The sequence below is a fragment of the Carassius carassius genome, chromosome 32 (assembly GCF_963082965.1).
Source record: "Carassius carassius chromosome 32, fCarCar2.1, whole genome shotgun sequence".
NCBI classification, from domain to species: domain Eukaryota; kingdom Metazoa; phylum Chordata; class Actinopteri; order Cypriniformes; family Cyprinidae; genus Carassius; species Carassius carassius.
The window spans coordinates 15,162,908-15,181,477 of NC_081786.1; the positions used below are offsets into that span (position 1 = coordinate 15,162,908).

Below are 18,570 nucleotides of genomic sequence, written 5' to 3' on the forward strand. Positions count from 1 at the left end.
TGAATATTCATGAGCTGGAGAGTTCCCGCTGCTGAGGGCGGCTTGTCAGGGTTGTTGGGGCGGAGTGGCTGCTGCTCACTGCTAGGACTTTGGTAGGGACCAAATTGCTGACATGGAGAAAACCAAAATCCGCAATTTAAGAAATGAAATGCTTACTCAATGCCATCCCGTCAATGCATAATATAAGCCTAATTGAAATAATTTTTAAATAAGTATTTTAAAACAAAATTTGACCGAGCAGATAAGCGTATTAACAGTATATCTGTTTTGAACAAATCCTTTATGGAGTGCCGTAATTGTACGTTGTTTCACCGAGACCGAAATTCCCCTTTATATTAGCTCAGCAGACAGCGGGAAGTCAGGCTTGTACATTTACGCCACCTAGTGGTTAGTTATGAAATAACAGTATTCTGTTTTAATACAGGCCAAATAGCAATTATAGAAACTCACGAGGTTATGGGCAAAAATGACTCCGAAGAGTGACCTAAAAAAAAAATTCCCTGTTTTTTAAATCTGTCATCTAATATTTTATAAATTTCATAATATTTTATTCTAGGCATTTGAGAAATATTGAGAACAATAGAGATGTTTAAAATGCTCTTTGCTCCTTCAAAAGGCATAAAAAAACATAAAAATGATATACATGTCAAAATAGGTTTGTTGTCTTGTTGTCAGATAGGATGGGTCTTAACTGTTAATAATAATTACCTCTAAAAAATCTGCATTGTTTATTTCCAATGCAAAGGTTATCAGATTTTCCTAAATACTTAATGTCATTAGTCAGGTGTAAATTATTGTTTAGACCTCTTACATATAACCTGTTATTAAAGAAATAATACAGATAAATGATTGTTGTTGTTGTGGTCTTGTTTTAGCATTATCTCAAGATGAAAAAGCTAATTTTTGACCAATAGGAAATAGATATTACAGGTATTGACCTGTTATAAGACATCGGAGGAAAAAAAATAATACACTGCTATTAGTCTGTGAAAAAAAAGTTCTAAATTCATACTTTTTCTAGCAAGACATTTACTTAAATGCACACTGAGGAATAAAAGCAGTCGCATAGCCTAAGGTAAGTTTCAGTTCCCCCGAGGTCAAAAATAAATTAAAGTACTTCAACTTGACACATCCATAAAAACAGAATCCAGAATATTTTCCAACAATTTTATATTGATATATTTATACAGATATTACACATTCAAACAATACTTGTGCAAAAACCATCCCTACCATGAAAAATGATCTGGATTATTGTATGTGTCTCTGGCAGCATGGTTGGACGCATTTATTTTAAAAAATAAAGATACAAAACACAAAAGGACAATAGATTCTGATGCATAGCATCTATTAATTAGAACATTACAAAAAATAATGTGTCAAAGTGGTAAACGCAGAAAAGGTTAAGTCATGTAAGAATAGGTTTTACATGCATAAAAACTGAGGTTTTGCTTTTTGACAATGGAACCCTTGCAGGGTCACTGTTTAGTGCCGATGTAGTCCTTCATGAATGCTCCATAGTCAGGTCCTTTATATCTACTATACAGAAACACGTCCACCCCTGCCCACAAAAACAAGACTTTCTAATCCCAAAACTCCCGTCCACATCAACTGTCCATCAACAAACCACTACAACACAACAGATGTCAGTTCCATATTTGCATATTGTACAAAACCACCAATACAAAGCTTGTCAGGATTACCAAAGAGGAAGGGTTACCTTCCAGACTTAAAAACCAATATAAGAGATGATCTTTAGCCTCAAACGCATTCATACTCATTGAAGGCTAACATGAAGATGAGTGTAAACAGCTTGATTTTACTCTGGGCTTGATGTTAGTCAACCAATGCATCATCTAGGCCTCGACATTAACATTCTTTGGGTTGATTAGAGTTGACGTATTACTCTTGACTGCATTTTAGAAGTGGCTGACATTGGAGATTCATCTACTCAAACATCCTCCAAAAGGCAGTAACTATCTAGGCCAGCAAGGCACTGTTGTTTCCCGAAGAGCGCACCATCTCTCGAGCACAAGCTGACGGCTCGGACTGTTAGAAATCCAAACTCAGCCCTGCTCTTCGAAGTCTTGGCTGGGAGGGCTACATGACTTGATATTATCGCGACCCAGCGGAGTTGATTTCAAGGGTCCGGGAGGTCGGAGGTGTCTACAGTCACCTTAATGAAGATGGTGTCGTCTTTGATGTAGGTTCCGTTCTCCAGGACAGTTTGAGCCACAAAGAGTGGACAGCCCGAGGCGATGTTCATTTCAGCAGTGGGCCGGCGAAAGCTACTGCTATTTGGGTCCGGTTTGAAGGCATCGCCTAAGTGTTTCCTTGCCGGCCCCTGGTCCATTAGCATTAATGTTACTTTCTGTTTGAATGGCCACGGCAGCAAGGCATCGTATTCCCCACGCATGACCACGAAGAACAGCGAGAGATGGGTGCCTTTACCCATTCCATCCCCATTCAGATAGACGCGGGCACACATCTTGTAGCCGAAATAGCCCGTGTAGAAGGGCTGACTGTAGAGCGAGAGAGTTTTTGAGGCCACGGCTTCCTGTTTCCGTCTTTTGTAGTCACGGATCTTCCAAATGAGCGTACCGTTAAAGCTGGCCGTCTCCAGCACCTGCAGCTTCAGGTCCATCTCCGCCAGGCGGATGTCATGGACACTCATCAGGTCATCGTGACGGGAGAGCTGCTGCTCTAAGGAGCCTGGTGACAGTATTGAAATGTGTTTAAAACAATGTTGTGAACTTGGTATAATGGATAATTACTGAGGTGTATATGAAGTTTTCTTACCCAGCGTGTGAGATCCAGAACTGGAACCAACACGACCCGGGTCGAGAGAAGATACAATTGAACGCATGTTCTCCACGGAGCCTCTCAGAGCCTCCACCTCCTCCCTCATGGCTCGCAGCTCCCGCAGCTCCATCTCGACCTCAAGAAGTTTCTCTGAGTGAGAGCTCATCAGCATCTACAAACATAAACACACGCAAACATATAGAGAAGTGTTTTAACCACACGCTGTAATATTTCATAGCTGAGTCCTTGGGTTTTGAAAATAAAAAAGAAATAAAAAAAGGGTTTAAAATTTAGATTTTAAGTCATGAATATTAATGCAATTATTTTGAACATGAAAATTCATCAATAAAAATGTAACTAAAATGAATACTTATTTAATAAATTGTATAGTACATACTTTACCACTCAAAAGCTTGGTGTCTAAAATACTGTTTTTTAAATTCTCTAATGGTCAGTAAAACTCCATTTATTTGATAAAAATACAGCAAAAACAGTAATAGTGTGAAATGTTATTATAGTTTAAAATAGAAATAAATTAAATGTTGAAATATATAAACATAGAAAACGATTGTGATGGCAAAGCTGAATTTTCAGCATCCATTACGCCAGTGTCATATCACATGATCCTTCAGAAATAATTATGATGAAGAAACATAATTTTGTGAAAAGCGTGATATATTTTTGTAATTTTTTTTTTTACTTACAGACATGTATTTTGCATTGAGGTTTTACATATTCATTGTCATCTAATAGCAGGAAAACATGTTTTTTATTATTATTATTAATACCAATAATAGGAAAAAAATGGACATTTACGAAAACACTGCACTGAAAATCACTGTACACTGTATCATCATAAGAGTTTGAGTAAAAGTTTGAACTGAAAAATGCACATGAATTTCAGAACTTTGAATATTTGGTATGTCCCCGTTTTGGTGGTTATTTAAAAAATGTTCTAAAGAGGATCTTCAAAAGGAAACAAGAAATCTAATAACCTTTTATACAAAGGTTAAGGGAACTATCCCTTTATTTGCCTAAAACATGGTAAATGTCATTTTACCTAATTTGAACATTGACAAATTTTCGACAAGAAATTGAAGGGTTTCTTAATGTTTCTTTCTTTTTATTGTTCAAAATCCAAAAGCATTAATTATTACCAGGTTTAAATTATATCCAACTTTGAGCCCACTGTAGAGGGCCTGTTACAAAGCAAAGGCATTAAAACGTAAAAGCATGTGTCATATTGCGCAGTACAGGAGACTTTATACAAATAAGGAGTTATTATTAGCTTCACCAAATGACACGAAAGAAAATAAAACCACTACTTGGTGACAGCTCTCACCTGCATGCTGACTAGCTTCTGCTCCAGCTGCCTGTTCTTCTCTCTCATCTCCTCATACTGAGTCTCAACCTCTGCGAGACGACTGCTGAGGCTGGGAAGGACTTTATAACGCTCCATCAGCTCGCTCTTAACATCCTCTACCTACACACAGATTAATCAGCATACATGTTTAAGCTGACTACATGCATGGTGGAAATATGAATAGGAAAAGGCATATTCATTTAGACACCGGAAAAAAGTTTCTGGTTTCTGATATGTTAAATGTAAATGTTTATAAGTGTCTACCTTGGCTTCCAGCGTGGTGTTTCTGGCTGCCATCATTCTCAGGTGCTCATACGCAAAACTGGACTCATGTTCCCTCATCGCTTGATTCAGCCCCTTTAAAATCATTCCAATTTGAATCAACATGGAAGTACTATACAAATGTATTTTAAATCAATGGCTGCTCAAGAACACCACCTTAAAGGAGCATCCGTAGCGAATAAAGGAGCAGGTCACTTGAGCCTTTGGACAGTCATGCTGATGACTGGACAGCTATAGGAGAAACATTCATCCTAATTAATCTGCCTTTATCATTCACTTACAATTGAAATCACTGTTCATGTGTTTAAAAGCAAAACACACGTTAGTAAATCTAAAGTAATGCTCAATGCACTCCGAGCCTACCTCACTTCTTAGAATGGAAGAAAACGAGCAGTGATTAGGGCATGCTACAGGAAACGCAGGACAGACTGTATCTTTGTGTTTCTGTAAAGAGAGAAGACGGTTAGACTGAAATGCACTAAAACATACTGCATACGGACACACTTTCATGGTTCAAGACGCTCATGGTTAAAACAAAACTGTTAGTGTGTGGAGTAATAATGACAGGATCGACCAAGTGGAAAAACAGATAGCGTTCTTGAAATGAAAACATACATCGATCATTCTCTAAATGACAGTCATAAACATAACGGGAGATTCCCTCAAGTTCCCTGTACAAATGTGAAACTCAAAGGCCATGGGACATTAATGGCAGAACACAGGGGAATACTTCTCATAGAGGAACTGAGATGTCCACTAATTTCAATCAAGGAAAAAAAACTCAAATGATAGCTAAAAAAAAAAAAAAAAAAAAAGATCTCACGAATTTCTAAGTACTTTCCATTAGATTTCAGGTCCTTTTTATGGGAATTGGGGGGTTTTGGGTAATGCGTGTTACCTGTAACTCGGTGAGGGCCATCTTGTGATTGCAGAATTCACAGGTGATCTCTCGGTGTTTGCATTTGCGGCTCAAGTGCTCAGACATGTCTTTCCTCATCATCTTCTCCTTACACTTTCCCAAGGGGCATGGCACCTCGAAGTACGGACAAACTTCCAAGTGGTCCTGTTCAAACGAGAGAGACAAAATTTTAATTTTGTGACCTTTACCAAAAAAATCTCTTCTTAATTAGAATACACATGGCATGTAATCTATCAATAAAACTACATTTGTCCATTCTCACACTTATAAAATGATATGCAAGTCTGTGCTCACATTTCTCTGCGCTTGAGGCAGGTTCTATTTGGAAGGAATTTACCATTTGATATGTAGACCATTGTGTTTAAGAATCATATGACTTACCATGACCTGCTGTAAACTCATTTGTTCTTTACATCCATTTTTCTCACTTCGGCAGTAGACCTTCAGAGCCATAATTTCCCTATTGCAGCAAACATCCCGGAATATCTAACGCCATAAGAAAGAAAAAATAAGCTGTTACATGGCCTGTATAACAGAGATGTGTTGTGTGCCAGTTACATGGCCCACATTACTTTCACTTGGAGCTGTGAGAGTGAGATTTAATATGTAATGGAGTGGGTGTGTCCTTGTAGGTTTTAGCTTCACTTTCTTACCTTATCTTCAAAGAGTGGTTCTAGATCAGCTGGACAAATTGGGTTGGGCTTACTGAAAAAACAGAAAAAGTAGTATCCAACTGTAAGTAAAATGTATTCGTAGTTCAAATGACCTACATTTTGAAATGAAAATAATGGGAATAGCACAAGTTTATTTTGGAATGCTATTTAGATCAGTGGTTCTCAACTTTTCCATTTGTTTGTGATTTACTCAATAAGAATTAAGGATACACATTTAAATAATTCTACTTAATAAAATAGTTTAAAGCTGGGCATAACTAGAAAAATCTATATTTATTATAAAAATGCAAAAAGTTGTATAATTGTATTCATTTACATGACTTTTCCAGGTCTAGAAAAAAAAAGTTGATTCAGGTTTTTAAGACAAAATAAACCCTGTTTTTTTTTTTAGCTTACATTCTCTCATTTTCGGAACACAAATTAAGATGTTTTTGATGAAATCTAAGAGCTTTCTGACCCTGCATAGACAGCAATGTAATTGCAATGTTCCCAGACCCAGAAGAGTAGTAATGACATCTGTAAAACTGTCTGTGACATCAGTGGGTCAACCGTAATTTTACAAAGCTACGGGAATTATTTTTTGCAAAGAAAACAAAAATAATGACTTCATTCAACAATTCTTCTAAAAGAAGAAAAGACTTTAACAACTGGTGTCTGGTGTCTATTTAAATGTAAAGAAGTGTGAACTTAAGCCGGTTAAAGAATGTTCAGTGGCATCTTATTGTAACATTCTTGTCAAAACAGAAGTCAAATACCTTCATTCTTCATATTCTTAAAGTAAGTAAGAATCAACAGAACAGACATTTATTACATTTTGATCTTATTATTCGAAATACTCATACAAAATAAGTTAAATCAGTGGCTTTCAAGAGATTTATCAGAGCAGAGGGTATATCCCGGCTAACTTGTACAGCTATGGCTCTTCACGTAGATAATAAAATATCATAGGAGATTGATAAGATGCTCTTTAATTTTGTTAGGAAAAATAGGATACATTATATAAGACAAACTATTTTAATGAACTCATATGATAATGGCGGCCTCAACTTCCTGGACTTTACGGTCAACTGGATTAGACAATTTGTTCAATATCCAGCCTCTATTTGGAATATTATTCCCTTTCATGTTTTATCCAGTCTGTGTGCCGTACATTTTTGTTCTTGTTTGTAACTTTGATAAACAAAATACCACTGGTGCTTTTCTTGCATGGAATATGATTTACAAACACAACTTTTCACAACACCGTTACATTATTTGGAATAATCTTACAAAAACAAAAGTCTATTTTCTTAGAAAACTGGTTTCGAAATAATATTTTTTGGGGGGTAGATCTACCATTTAATTCAGGTAGTCTTCTTTTTAGGGAATTCATAAAAAAAGTAATTTTCCATAACGCCAAAGGAATTTTTATTTGTTTTTGGTGCGATTTCTTCTAAAATATGTTGTTTAAACAGCAAAAAAAAAAAAGAGTTAATTATCAGCAACTTCCATGCCTTTCACCAAATCACTCCCCTGTAGGTAAAATATGTTTCTGCTGTAATAATTATAATAGATCAATAAGAGCCCTTTTCCTGATTGATGTTGTTACGGAACCAAAAGTAATTGCATATTTTAATAAATTTGTAAGTGAGAAGCCGGAGACAGCTGTTCATTTATTTTGGCACTGCCCTTATGTGTATTTTATCTGGCAAAATGTACGCTCTTGCAGTATGCGGTGTATGCTCTTCTGTGTCAGACGTGCTGCACAGATGCACTGTTTTCATACAAATCAAAGTAAATACATGTAGAAAACGTATCCTTGTGTCACGGCTGACACAGAAGAGCGTACACAATTTGCGCTCAGTGGATATTCCCCAAAATGGCACTACAGTGATGCGGAGAGACAATTGTTATTTTAGTTTTCTTCGTGTACAAAAAGTATTCTCATCGCTTCTTAATTTTACGGTTGAACCACTGATGGCAGATGGACGATTCTGACGATGTCTTTCATACTTTTCTGGACCTTGACAGTGTAACTTACTTGGCAGTTAATGGGACAGTCAGTCATAAGCCCATGGTTTTCATCCAAAATATCTTAAATTGTGTTCCGAAGACCAACAAAGCTTTTACGGGTTTGGAACGACATGGAGGTAAGTGATTAATGACAAAATTTTCATTTCATTCATTCAAGTCTTTTTAAGGCCTTTTATTAGGAAATAGTTATTCAAGACTTTTTAAGGACCCGTGGACACCATGCAATCATATTTAGCAACACTGTCCCACTGTACTCCTGACAATAATATTTATTTTCATCAATCAGATCACAATCAAACATTACTTTACCATATTAAAATCCAGGTGTAAATGCACCCAAGACACATTCGCATTCCAATCAATGAAACAAGATTTGCAGATGGTGAGGTATAGTTTCTAATCACATTCCATGATGTTTTTATTTATTTTTTTATGTTCTTTCAAAATGGTAAAATAACCTTTCAATATTTTATCAGTTTTTTCATCTGACCTCTCATTATTGATTCCAATGAACAACATGTCTATTATTTTAAAATCACCCATCTATTTCTCTGTTTAAAAGCTTTATGTTTTTCTATTTAACCCCTACTAGCATACAGCATAAATGAAATAGCCATTTAAAAAAATTTGTGCAGTTTTCCATTTTGCGCAAGTTAGTACTAAATCCAACCGAGATAAAGTATATTCAGACAGGATAAGAAATTTGTTGGAAGCTTTATGGAAATAAATATTTGATATCGCTTGGCATATGGCACTGCAGCTGCCCTATTATTACAGCATTTGTATGAAGCTCACTAATGAACCATTGCCCACCTGAGCAGGTCTGTGATGCAGCTCTCGCAGAAGCGATGTCCACACTCAGTTTGGCGAGGGGAACAGAGCACAAGCCTGCAAGACTCGCAGCGATACTTGGCCTCGGGCGTCGTGACAAAGTGGTCCCTAAATCCACCATGCAGGGGAAAGAAGCCTGGCTCTGCCCTGGGCCGCTGGGCCATGGAGGGCATGGCAAGAGATGGAGGACGCTGCTGCAGGGCAATCTGCTGTTCCACATTACGCCCTGCGGACATGACCTGAAGAAAAACAGACAGGTTAGGATCTAAACTCTACACCCATAACATGAACATGAGAGATATTGAAATGCTGAATATCTCAGTTAGAGGAAAAAGTTCCCAATGACTTCCAAAAACACAACATCGTGAAGGAAGAAAAAGGATAGCCTACTGTCATCTTTGGCACATTCAATTCTTTCTTGTTCAGATTGAAGCTGTCAAGAATTCTGTATTGTCTGGGAAACATTATTGAAATATAAATGGAATGGGTTGGTGTCTGATTGGATCCAGACCCCCTTGGCTAACACCAATTTGTGGCCGCCTCGCTACCATTGTTTCCAAAACACAAGTGCTGTTAAGTGTTTAGCAGGAATACTGTTCCAACTTTATGAAGTCGGAAAAGTTTGATGGATTTAAGGCGTGACTACCTGAAGCCCCCAAAAGCTTTTGGACACTTAAGACATACTTAAAATGTCAGCAATGCATCAAACATCAAAGTGGCACTGCAAACAAATGATGCTTGACTTTCAGTTGTCTAACTTCACTCCTGTAATTACTTTTACCAGTCCCAAGATGATTTTATTGGATGAATGAGTCAGTTCCTCTCAAGTTCACACAGGTGTCCTTCTAGAAAAACCACCGGTGTAGTTCAACACATCAGCTGTGGAAATTTATGGAAATGCTTGAAATTAGCTTTGCAGACAAATATAAACTGCCCATGTTAAAAAGAAAAATCAAGAACAAATAATAAAAAAAAAAAAACAAATCAATAAATGCCAGTGCACAGCATATAGGTACTCCTTCAGATGTACCATTACACTGTGGAATATAAATATATCATTCAAAAGTTTGGCATCAGTAACATATTTTAATGAAATTAAGAGTTTTATTTAAGGACACATTAAACTGAACAAAAGTGACAGAAAGTACATTTATAATACTTAAAAGAAATGCTTTTCTTTTGAACTTTCTGTTAATCAAAGAATTCTGAGGGGAAAAAAAGTCTATCACCGTTTCCAGAAAAAAATATTAGGCAGCACAACTGTTTTTAATATTGATAATAATAAGCTAAAATGCTTAGCTTTGCCATCACACGAATACACTGATTAAAGGAATAACATCACAGGAATAAAGTGTATTGAAGAAAAAATATAATACGTAAAATGTATTTTTTTATATATATATATATATATATATATATATATATATATATATATATATATATATATATATATATATATATATATATATATATATATATATATATATATATATATATATATATATATATATATATATATATATATATATATATATATATATATATATATATATATATATATATATATATATATATATATATAAAAAAACTGTATGAAAAAAAAAAGACTTGCAATGAACTTGAGTGTACATGAAAATACATTTTTATTGCTTTATCATTAGGTAATAAGGATACACCAAAAATACAATTCTGGCCAAATATACTGTTAAGTTGATAAATGTCAAGACAATAACTAGCCCAGAAATATGTTCACAATTAAAGAAAATTGATATCAAATATATATCAGTAATATCCCTATTCACCATCTATCATTGTTCTACACTTATTTATTATTCAATAAATGAGTTCATTTTTATAAAAAGTGGATTTATCTATATCCACCTTTACAAAAGCAGTATTTTCTGACACACAAAACCAAATGATTATAAAACAACGTCAGCATTTTCATTTCATATTTGCGTATGCAAAACATGACTGCAAAGTAAGTTATGACTGAATCATCTTGACTGCGAGTAAATGACGAGTGCGTCGTCAGACCTATTAACCTCTTAAAAGCCGTCTGACATCACAATGGCTTGACGTCTGCCTCTCTGCCTGTTTCACATCTCAAGCCAAGGTCAGACCGATAGAAGTTAGTCATCTTCTCTTACATTTTCATATTCTAATACTTGCCACAAAGGCGCCACTTAAACAGTGTGCATACATTGCCACATCAACAACTCCTGACCGGCAGCTCTCAAACTGGGAAATCCCTTCATAACAGGCATAGCTCTCTAGCTCTAATAATATCTCCCCTATAAGCCAGCTACACAGCAACCACACATGCGGGAAGGTCCCGGCTCCACTGCTGAACGCTGCTAGAATTCCTTTAAGCAGAGGATACCACAGTTATTCCACAAGAGTGACTGGTAGCCACCGCACATGCCTCCTCTCCAGAACAGAGACTTTCCGACACAAAAGGAAACTGAAATTATAGCTATTTATGGTACATGTTTATGAAGGTAGGTAAACCTCACAAACAAATATTTTCAATTGGGAAATTAGAGCGGTTATAGATCAGTCAAGACGGTTTGGCCTAGCATCCAGTGACAAACATCTGCTCTTCACAATAAAACTTTAGTAATGTTGTTTGCTGAGCCTTATTCGAGGTTACAAATCTGAACTAATTACTAACACCAAGTAGTAAACTTCAACAGGTTACTCATCCCACGCAGACTACTATGGACAAAACACTACCTTAAATTGTGAGGCTTGTTTAAAGCAGGTGTGCTATGTATTTTTCAACCAATCAGCTTTATGATTAATGCCTAATGAATGACAAAATGGCTGAAAAATCCCATGAATTTACACTGAAAAACAGACTCGAAGATTAATTAATTTTTTTTTTTTTTTTTTTTTTTTTACAATTATGGCTGCCAACAAATATGTAAAAAAAAATATATAAAAAATTATATATATATTTTTTTTTTTGCCATCATGCTCCTGTTTGGGCAAACATACAATTTAAATGTCAAATATATTTTTAAATATACTTAATAAATGTTTAGCATTTATTAATTAATTATTTAATTAAATTATCTATCCATCTATGTCTATAGAACTTTTTTCATTTGCAATTTATTGTCATTTATTACTATTGCACTATGTATTTAAATGTGTATGGGCCTATTTTTATATTATGCAATATAATTCAAATATCCAGTTAAAAAAAAAAAATCGATAAATCCATGATGTTTCCAAAGTCACTGAATAATAATTTCAAATAATCTTTATCTCAGTGTTGACCAAAATAATTGTGATTATAATTGTTGCCATAATAGCAACATGCCAAAAAAAACATTCAAACTTTTTTGGACAGGCACTAATTTTTTTTTTACTGATTAATGCTTTGTTGCCCAGATAAATGGTTTTTGGGAGTGTTTGGACAGCCATGTGCGATGCTCACACACAGTCACACCCAATTACATTATTCACACTCTCAGCAAGAAAAGTTCAATCCCATCTGACGTATGCAACACGTTACAGCCTTAGTGACGGTTGGGTGTTTCACAAACGCTCTCCACGGCCCAACATGCCTTTTGTAAAATTACGACGAAAGTAACTCAACTGATTTGAGCTCTATCTTTACTGGACATTATCACAGAGAAAAATCCAGAGTCACTCACGAAAACAAAGTGAATATTCTCAGTTAGTTGTGTTGGAAAGTTCAGTGTATCTCGTCCCTGGTTTTGTGTCTGTTTTACTTAAGGAACAGGTATTTCCCTATCTCTTGTCTCGTGAGGTCAAAAATAAAACTAACTACCAACAAGTGTGGATGAAACTGTCCCTGAAATAAATACACAAAAATATCCAACTACACAAAAAAATAAAAGAAATATTCAGAGTAGAAATAAAAATCCATGTACTGGTGGCTGACCAGAATGTGCAGTTCTCTAGGGATTTCCAGGAATATTTAAGGGGCTTTTTCATTTGCTGCCTCATCCTTCTCTGTCACTGCTGACAATACACATACACACCCACACCCACCCACACACACAAGCACGTAAACACTCATTAAGAAAAAAAAAAGATGTTAGGCAGCTGCTAGTAAACTATTGTTTATGGCAGGAATTATGTGACCTTATCCAAATGTAAAAGAAACTAAACAATTAATTAATTGTATAAACAAAAAATCATATACAATCAATCATTCAATACAAATTCAAAGGTTTGGAGCAAAAATCTTGGATAAATAGTTTTTTTTTTATGTTTCTGAAATAAAATCTCATATGCTTTTATATTTGATATTTGATCAAAAATACAGTAAAATAGTAACATTGTGAAATACAATTAGGGATGGGTATCGTTAAGGTTTAACGGTATTACTACTCTTACCAATACTGCTTAACGGTCCGGTACTTTAACGGTATTCTTATCGGTACTTTGTGCTGTGTTACTTTGTGTTGTGTTAGGCAGTTGAAAACTTTGCATTTCTCTGTCTGCACATAATGCACTTTTGAAAGATGCTTTGACAGATTGCACTTATGACAACCAGCATTGTCTGCATCAACTCTAGTGAAGTATAACCACACTTTGGAACGTTTTACTGTCTCCGCCATTGTCACTCTTTGTATTAAGCAGGAGTTTTCGTACTGTAAGGGGCCGTTCACATATCGCGTCTAAAAATGCGTGGAAAACGCTAGGCGCGCCGCTTTCTGAAATCCCCCCCCCAAAGCCTTCGGGCACTTGCGCTCCTGAGGAGTCTGCCGTTGCTAAGCAACCATGACGTGCTCTCTCCATGAAGACGCGGAAATTTCGGCAATGGATAAATGGATTTGCAGCTCTAAAAACTGCTTGCAGTAGCTCTGCTACTAAATTAATTTAAAAAAAAAAAACATACAGCTATCAGCTGTTCCTTCATCTTGGCTGAGCTTTCAACATTGTTACGGAAAAGGTGAGGAAGCTACATGACCTGCGGTGCGCATGCGGCATTCTGAAAAGTTGAGATGTTTTTAACTCGATGCGTGTCACGACCGCGACGCTTCCATTACGAGTTCGCATACCGCGGTCCTACATTTGAAATAACGAACTTGAGCGCGCAAAAGACGCGATATGTGAACGGCCCCTTATGCGTGTGTGTGTGTGTGTGAGACTGACAGCCTCCACGGCGCGCATGAGAGATCTCGCAGATCTCACAGACAAACTTAATATGATCACACATTAGAAATGTTTGGTGAGATAAAATGTGCACGATAACATTATTAAGCAAAAATACATAGAACACTAATTTTTTCCCCCCCAGCACCGAAAGCAGAACCGATACTGTCAGATCTTACTGATACTACGGTCTTTCATAATTTAGCCCCGGGGCCATTTTAATATCGGGTTCCGGTACCCATCCCTAGTTACAATTTTTAATAATTTTCCATGTGAAAAGATTTTAAAATCTAATTTATTCCCATGATGGCAAAGCTGAATTTTCAGTAGTCTTCAGTGTCACATGATCCTTCAGAAATCATTCTAATATGCTGATTTGCTGCTCAAGAAAAAAAATGGCATCCAAAATAAAAGTAATTGTACATTATATATGCATGTGTACTGTGTATATTTATTATGTATATAAATATACACACAGATATAGTATATATTTTGAAAAGGTTTACATTCATATATTTATATGTTAATTTCCTTATATTTTATATTATATATAAACAACATATTTTTCTTAAATATATACATGTACGTTATTATATTTTTATATAAGAAGTATACACAGTACACACAAATATATTGTATATTTGTGTGTACTGTGTATACTTCTTATATAAAAATATAATAACGTACATGTATATATTTAAGAAAAATATGTTGTTTATATATAATATAAAATATAAGGAAATTAACATATAAATATATGAATGTAAACAGAAACTTTTCTTTTGGATCCAATTAATCGTTTGACAGCAGTAATATTATCGTTTTCAATTTTGAAAATAGTTGTGCTGCTTAACGTACTTGTGGAAACCAGCATACATTTTTAGGATTCTTTAAATGAACACAAATTTCAAAAGCACATCATTTATTTGAAACTAATTTTCTGCAACATTAATGTCTTTACTGTCACTTTTGATCAATTTATTGTGTCCGTGCGGAATAAGATGCAGTCATATATAAATAAATAAAAAAATCACTGACCTCAAACTTTTAGTTTAAGTTGCTTCATAGCACAGTTGAAGTTAACTTAATGGTGAAAAACTACTTTTTTTTGTGATCTAGTGAAATTTGGACCTAGTCTAAGACATAAAAGGATAGTTCACCCAAAAATCACCCGTTTACTCACCCTCGTGATCCAAACCTAAATGCCTTTATTTCTTTTGTAGAAAACAAAAGGAGATGTTTAGCAGAATGTCTAAGACTCTTTTTTCCTTTCAATGAATGACCGTTTTACCATTCTCTTTCAAATTATAGAGAGAGGTTTAGAATGATGTTAAGTAAATAAGGACAGGATGTTCATCTTTAAGGTGAACTGTTGTTAAAAATTTGTAAAATTTAGAGAGGTATGTCCCAAAAGCAAGATGAAGGACAAAAATGTGTCTCATAGTATCGGTACATGCCACTTAAAACCAAGAACGAATGAGACAAGACTAAGCAATGTCTTAGCAATGTCCATCTCATAAAAAACATAATACCAGAGATAGCTACAGGTGAAAAGTGTAACACGATACATTTCAGACTGTTAGTTTAGAGCTGAGGAGCGTCAAGGTAATACAGATTCTTTGAATGTATTTGCACTGCAGAAGATCTCATAACAAAAATGAAAGAGAAGTAAGAAGGGGAATATCACCTCTTTCTGGGCTGACCTTTTACTAGAGGAAGACATGTGTGACTACTATAGATCACTTACAGGAATAAAACACCATTTCAGATATGAACATATGATGAAGATGTGATGGGTAAAAAGTAATGGGGTTACTTTATGTGAAAATGCAAAGGAAGAAGTTGGGCTTATGTCATCTTCTCAGCCCCCTTCTGCTTTCAGAAGATCATCTGCTCCAACTTCTGTTGAAATCAGGCCCCAAATCTGTTTTTTATAGTGCATCACAACACTTAACTGTGTTATTCTGAGAGTGAAACTATGCTGGATTCAAACAGTCTCAGTTTTGATCTGCACACAGCAGCACATGTTGGACTGTTTTAGATTTTCAAACTGCTTCTGTCTGCTGGGTATGTAAATAGAGACAGACTGAGAATCGGTATTTACACTTTACTACTTTGTCAGTCATCTTTTTATTGAACATTGAATTTACTGATATATTTAATATTCTTCTTCTTGGTACAACATAACACAATTTACATAACAGTCACCACACGTATCCACATCTTGCAGAAAAGTTCAATAGTGCCAAACTCCCCACATAATAGTTGCTTTGTTTTTAGCATTAAACTTAATTACATTTAATTACAACTCACAAATCTAAAATCAAGAGCTGAAGTTTATGCACATTATTGTTCAAAGGCTTGGATTCTGTATGATTTTCTTTGAAGAAATTAAACTTTTATTCAGAAAGGATGCATTAAACTGATCAAATGTAAAATGTAGAACGTTATTGCAAATGAATGCGGTTCTCTTGAAGTTTCTATTTAAAGAATACTTAAAAAAAAAAAAAAAAAAAAAAAGGAATGCATCATAGTTTCCATAAATACTTCTGTTTTCAGCATTGATAAGAAATGTCTCTTGAGCACCATATCAGCATATTAGATTTCTGAAAGATCACGTGACATTTAACACTTGATTAATGCCTGCTTGAAAATTCAGCGTTGCCATCAAATAAATAAATGACATCTAAAAAGTATATATACTGAAAACAGCTATTTTAAATTGTAATAATACTGTAAATAATTTTAGCAAATAAATGCAGCCTCGGTGAGCAAACACATTACAAATCAACGGTAATGTATAAATATATGCGATTATTATTAGCTGAAATTATTTGTGTGTGTTTAATAACCTATTTCAAATTCTATGTTTTATGTTTGTGTGTTTTTTTGTAGAAAACACTGCAAAATATATATATATATATATATATATATATATATATCGGTTCAAATCTACATTTAGGTTTATCATCATATTTTCTGTGAAAAATCAGTACTGGTGGATCTACATTTAAAACTCCTTTCTGATTAGGATGTGATATGCAAGACAGAAGTACACCCATTCTCTGTCTCATAATGCATCCAACAGTGGAATACAGTATGCCATCATGGTTTTTTCCATCAGTAGCGTAACGTTACAGGCCTAAATCATGCAAGAATTTTGCAAGTTAGGTATTGCCCCCAAGGAATAAGATCACAGAAGATTAAAGAGCAGAAAAACATTGAAGATCACACTGTATGAAGGTTATACAGGCTTTAGTTTAAAGACAATGAGCTCTTTCTATACAACAAAGCCAACATATAAAACGTACATGTGAAATTTATAGACCTTTAAATGTAAAAAAATCACGATTGTGCTCATAATAAAAGCAAAAGTGGAAAGTACACCACATACATGCAAAGGTGAGAGGGTCTTCTACCAATAATGGCAGCACAATCATCTATCATGAATTTGTAAAGCAGCTGTTAGCATGTTGATAGCCTAATGTGTTTCACAACTTCAAGAATCAGAGCCCAAACGATCCCCGTTTGTCCAGGAGACAGTAAAGAGAAGCAGGAGAAGCTCTCGGATCAAAGCAAGACACACTTTGATTACTGAAGGTGAAAACATAGACTTCGGGTTTGTCTAATCTTATCTTTCACTAACATGAGCTACACGTTATATGTGGATCTGTGAAATTGCCATCAACTTACATGAATCAGTTGGTCAACGATGTCGTCCGATGATCCAACCGTGTTTCTCTGAAGAATTTCACCAAAAGAGCCACGGATGGTCCACTCATATGACAGACACACCGAGACAACAACGTCCAAATTTACGCGGCCACAGCTCCGTCCTCGCTTCTCAAACAGGCTACAACGGCCTTAGGATCAAATCGGATCATTTTGACATCAGAATGTTCCAAAAACGACTCGGTTGAGGTACACGAAAAGGTAGAGAAGCCGCCACTGTGGCAGTGTGCTGTTGATATGAAGTCTAGTGACTGGAAAGCCCCCTTGGTCTGACTTCCTCAGGAAATCCCCGTCATGAAAAAAATCGTAGCTGGTTGTAAAAGGACGCCATAGAGAAAGAACAGGCTGCTATGTGCTGTTCGGCCGCTGGGTGGAGCCTGTCACCTCAGCTGCTCTTATCCACGTGTTTCTTTCTATTAGGTGATGAGAAGGGTCTGTACACGCTTGGATGAACTTTGATGCATGCATTACTGCTCAAACACACAGACATATCGAGTTGAATAAATCTAATCGGATTCTGTCCAGAACAACACCCGTAAGACACTTGTGATAACATTTGATGGAACTACGTGTGTGTGTGTGTGTGTGTGTGTGTGTGTGTGTGTGTGTGTGTGTGTGTGTGTGATAACCCACTATATGGATTAATATATATTAACAAAATATGATAAACACAACTAGATTACTAACAAAAAAAAAACGAATTCAGAATTGTAATAAAAACTATTGGAATCTCAGCCATACTAAAATAACATCACTATCACTATTATTAAAGTCTTCAAATTATAGGTTTTTTTATTATATCAATACAATTATTACAA

General features: G+C 35.4%; 1 protein-coding gene across 1 annotated transcript; it reads right to left on the reverse strand.

Annotated features, from left to right (window-relative positions):
• Window positions 1-1,153: 1,153 nt before the first annotated feature.
• LOC132112810 (TNF receptor-associated factor 3-like) lies at window positions 1,154-18,135 on the reverse strand. Its single transcript, XM_059520484.1, has 11 exons — window positions 17,714-18,135; window positions 8,867-9,123; window positions 6,020-6,071; window positions 5,748-5,852; window positions 5,346-5,510; window positions 4,811-4,891; window positions 4,604-4,678; window positions 4,430-4,522; window positions 4,145-4,285; window positions 2,800-2,974; window positions 1,154-2,712 (listed from the first exon to the last, which is right to left on the reverse strand). The coding sequence occupies exons 2-11, from the start codon at window positions 9,118-9,120 to the stop codon at window positions 2,141-2,143; spliced, it is 1,713 nt and encodes a 570-aa protein (XP_059376467.1). The 5' UTR covers window positions 9,121-9,123; window positions 17,714-18,135; the 3' UTR covers window positions 1,154-2,140.
• Between the last annotated feature and the right edge of the window lie 435 nt (window positions 18,136-18,570).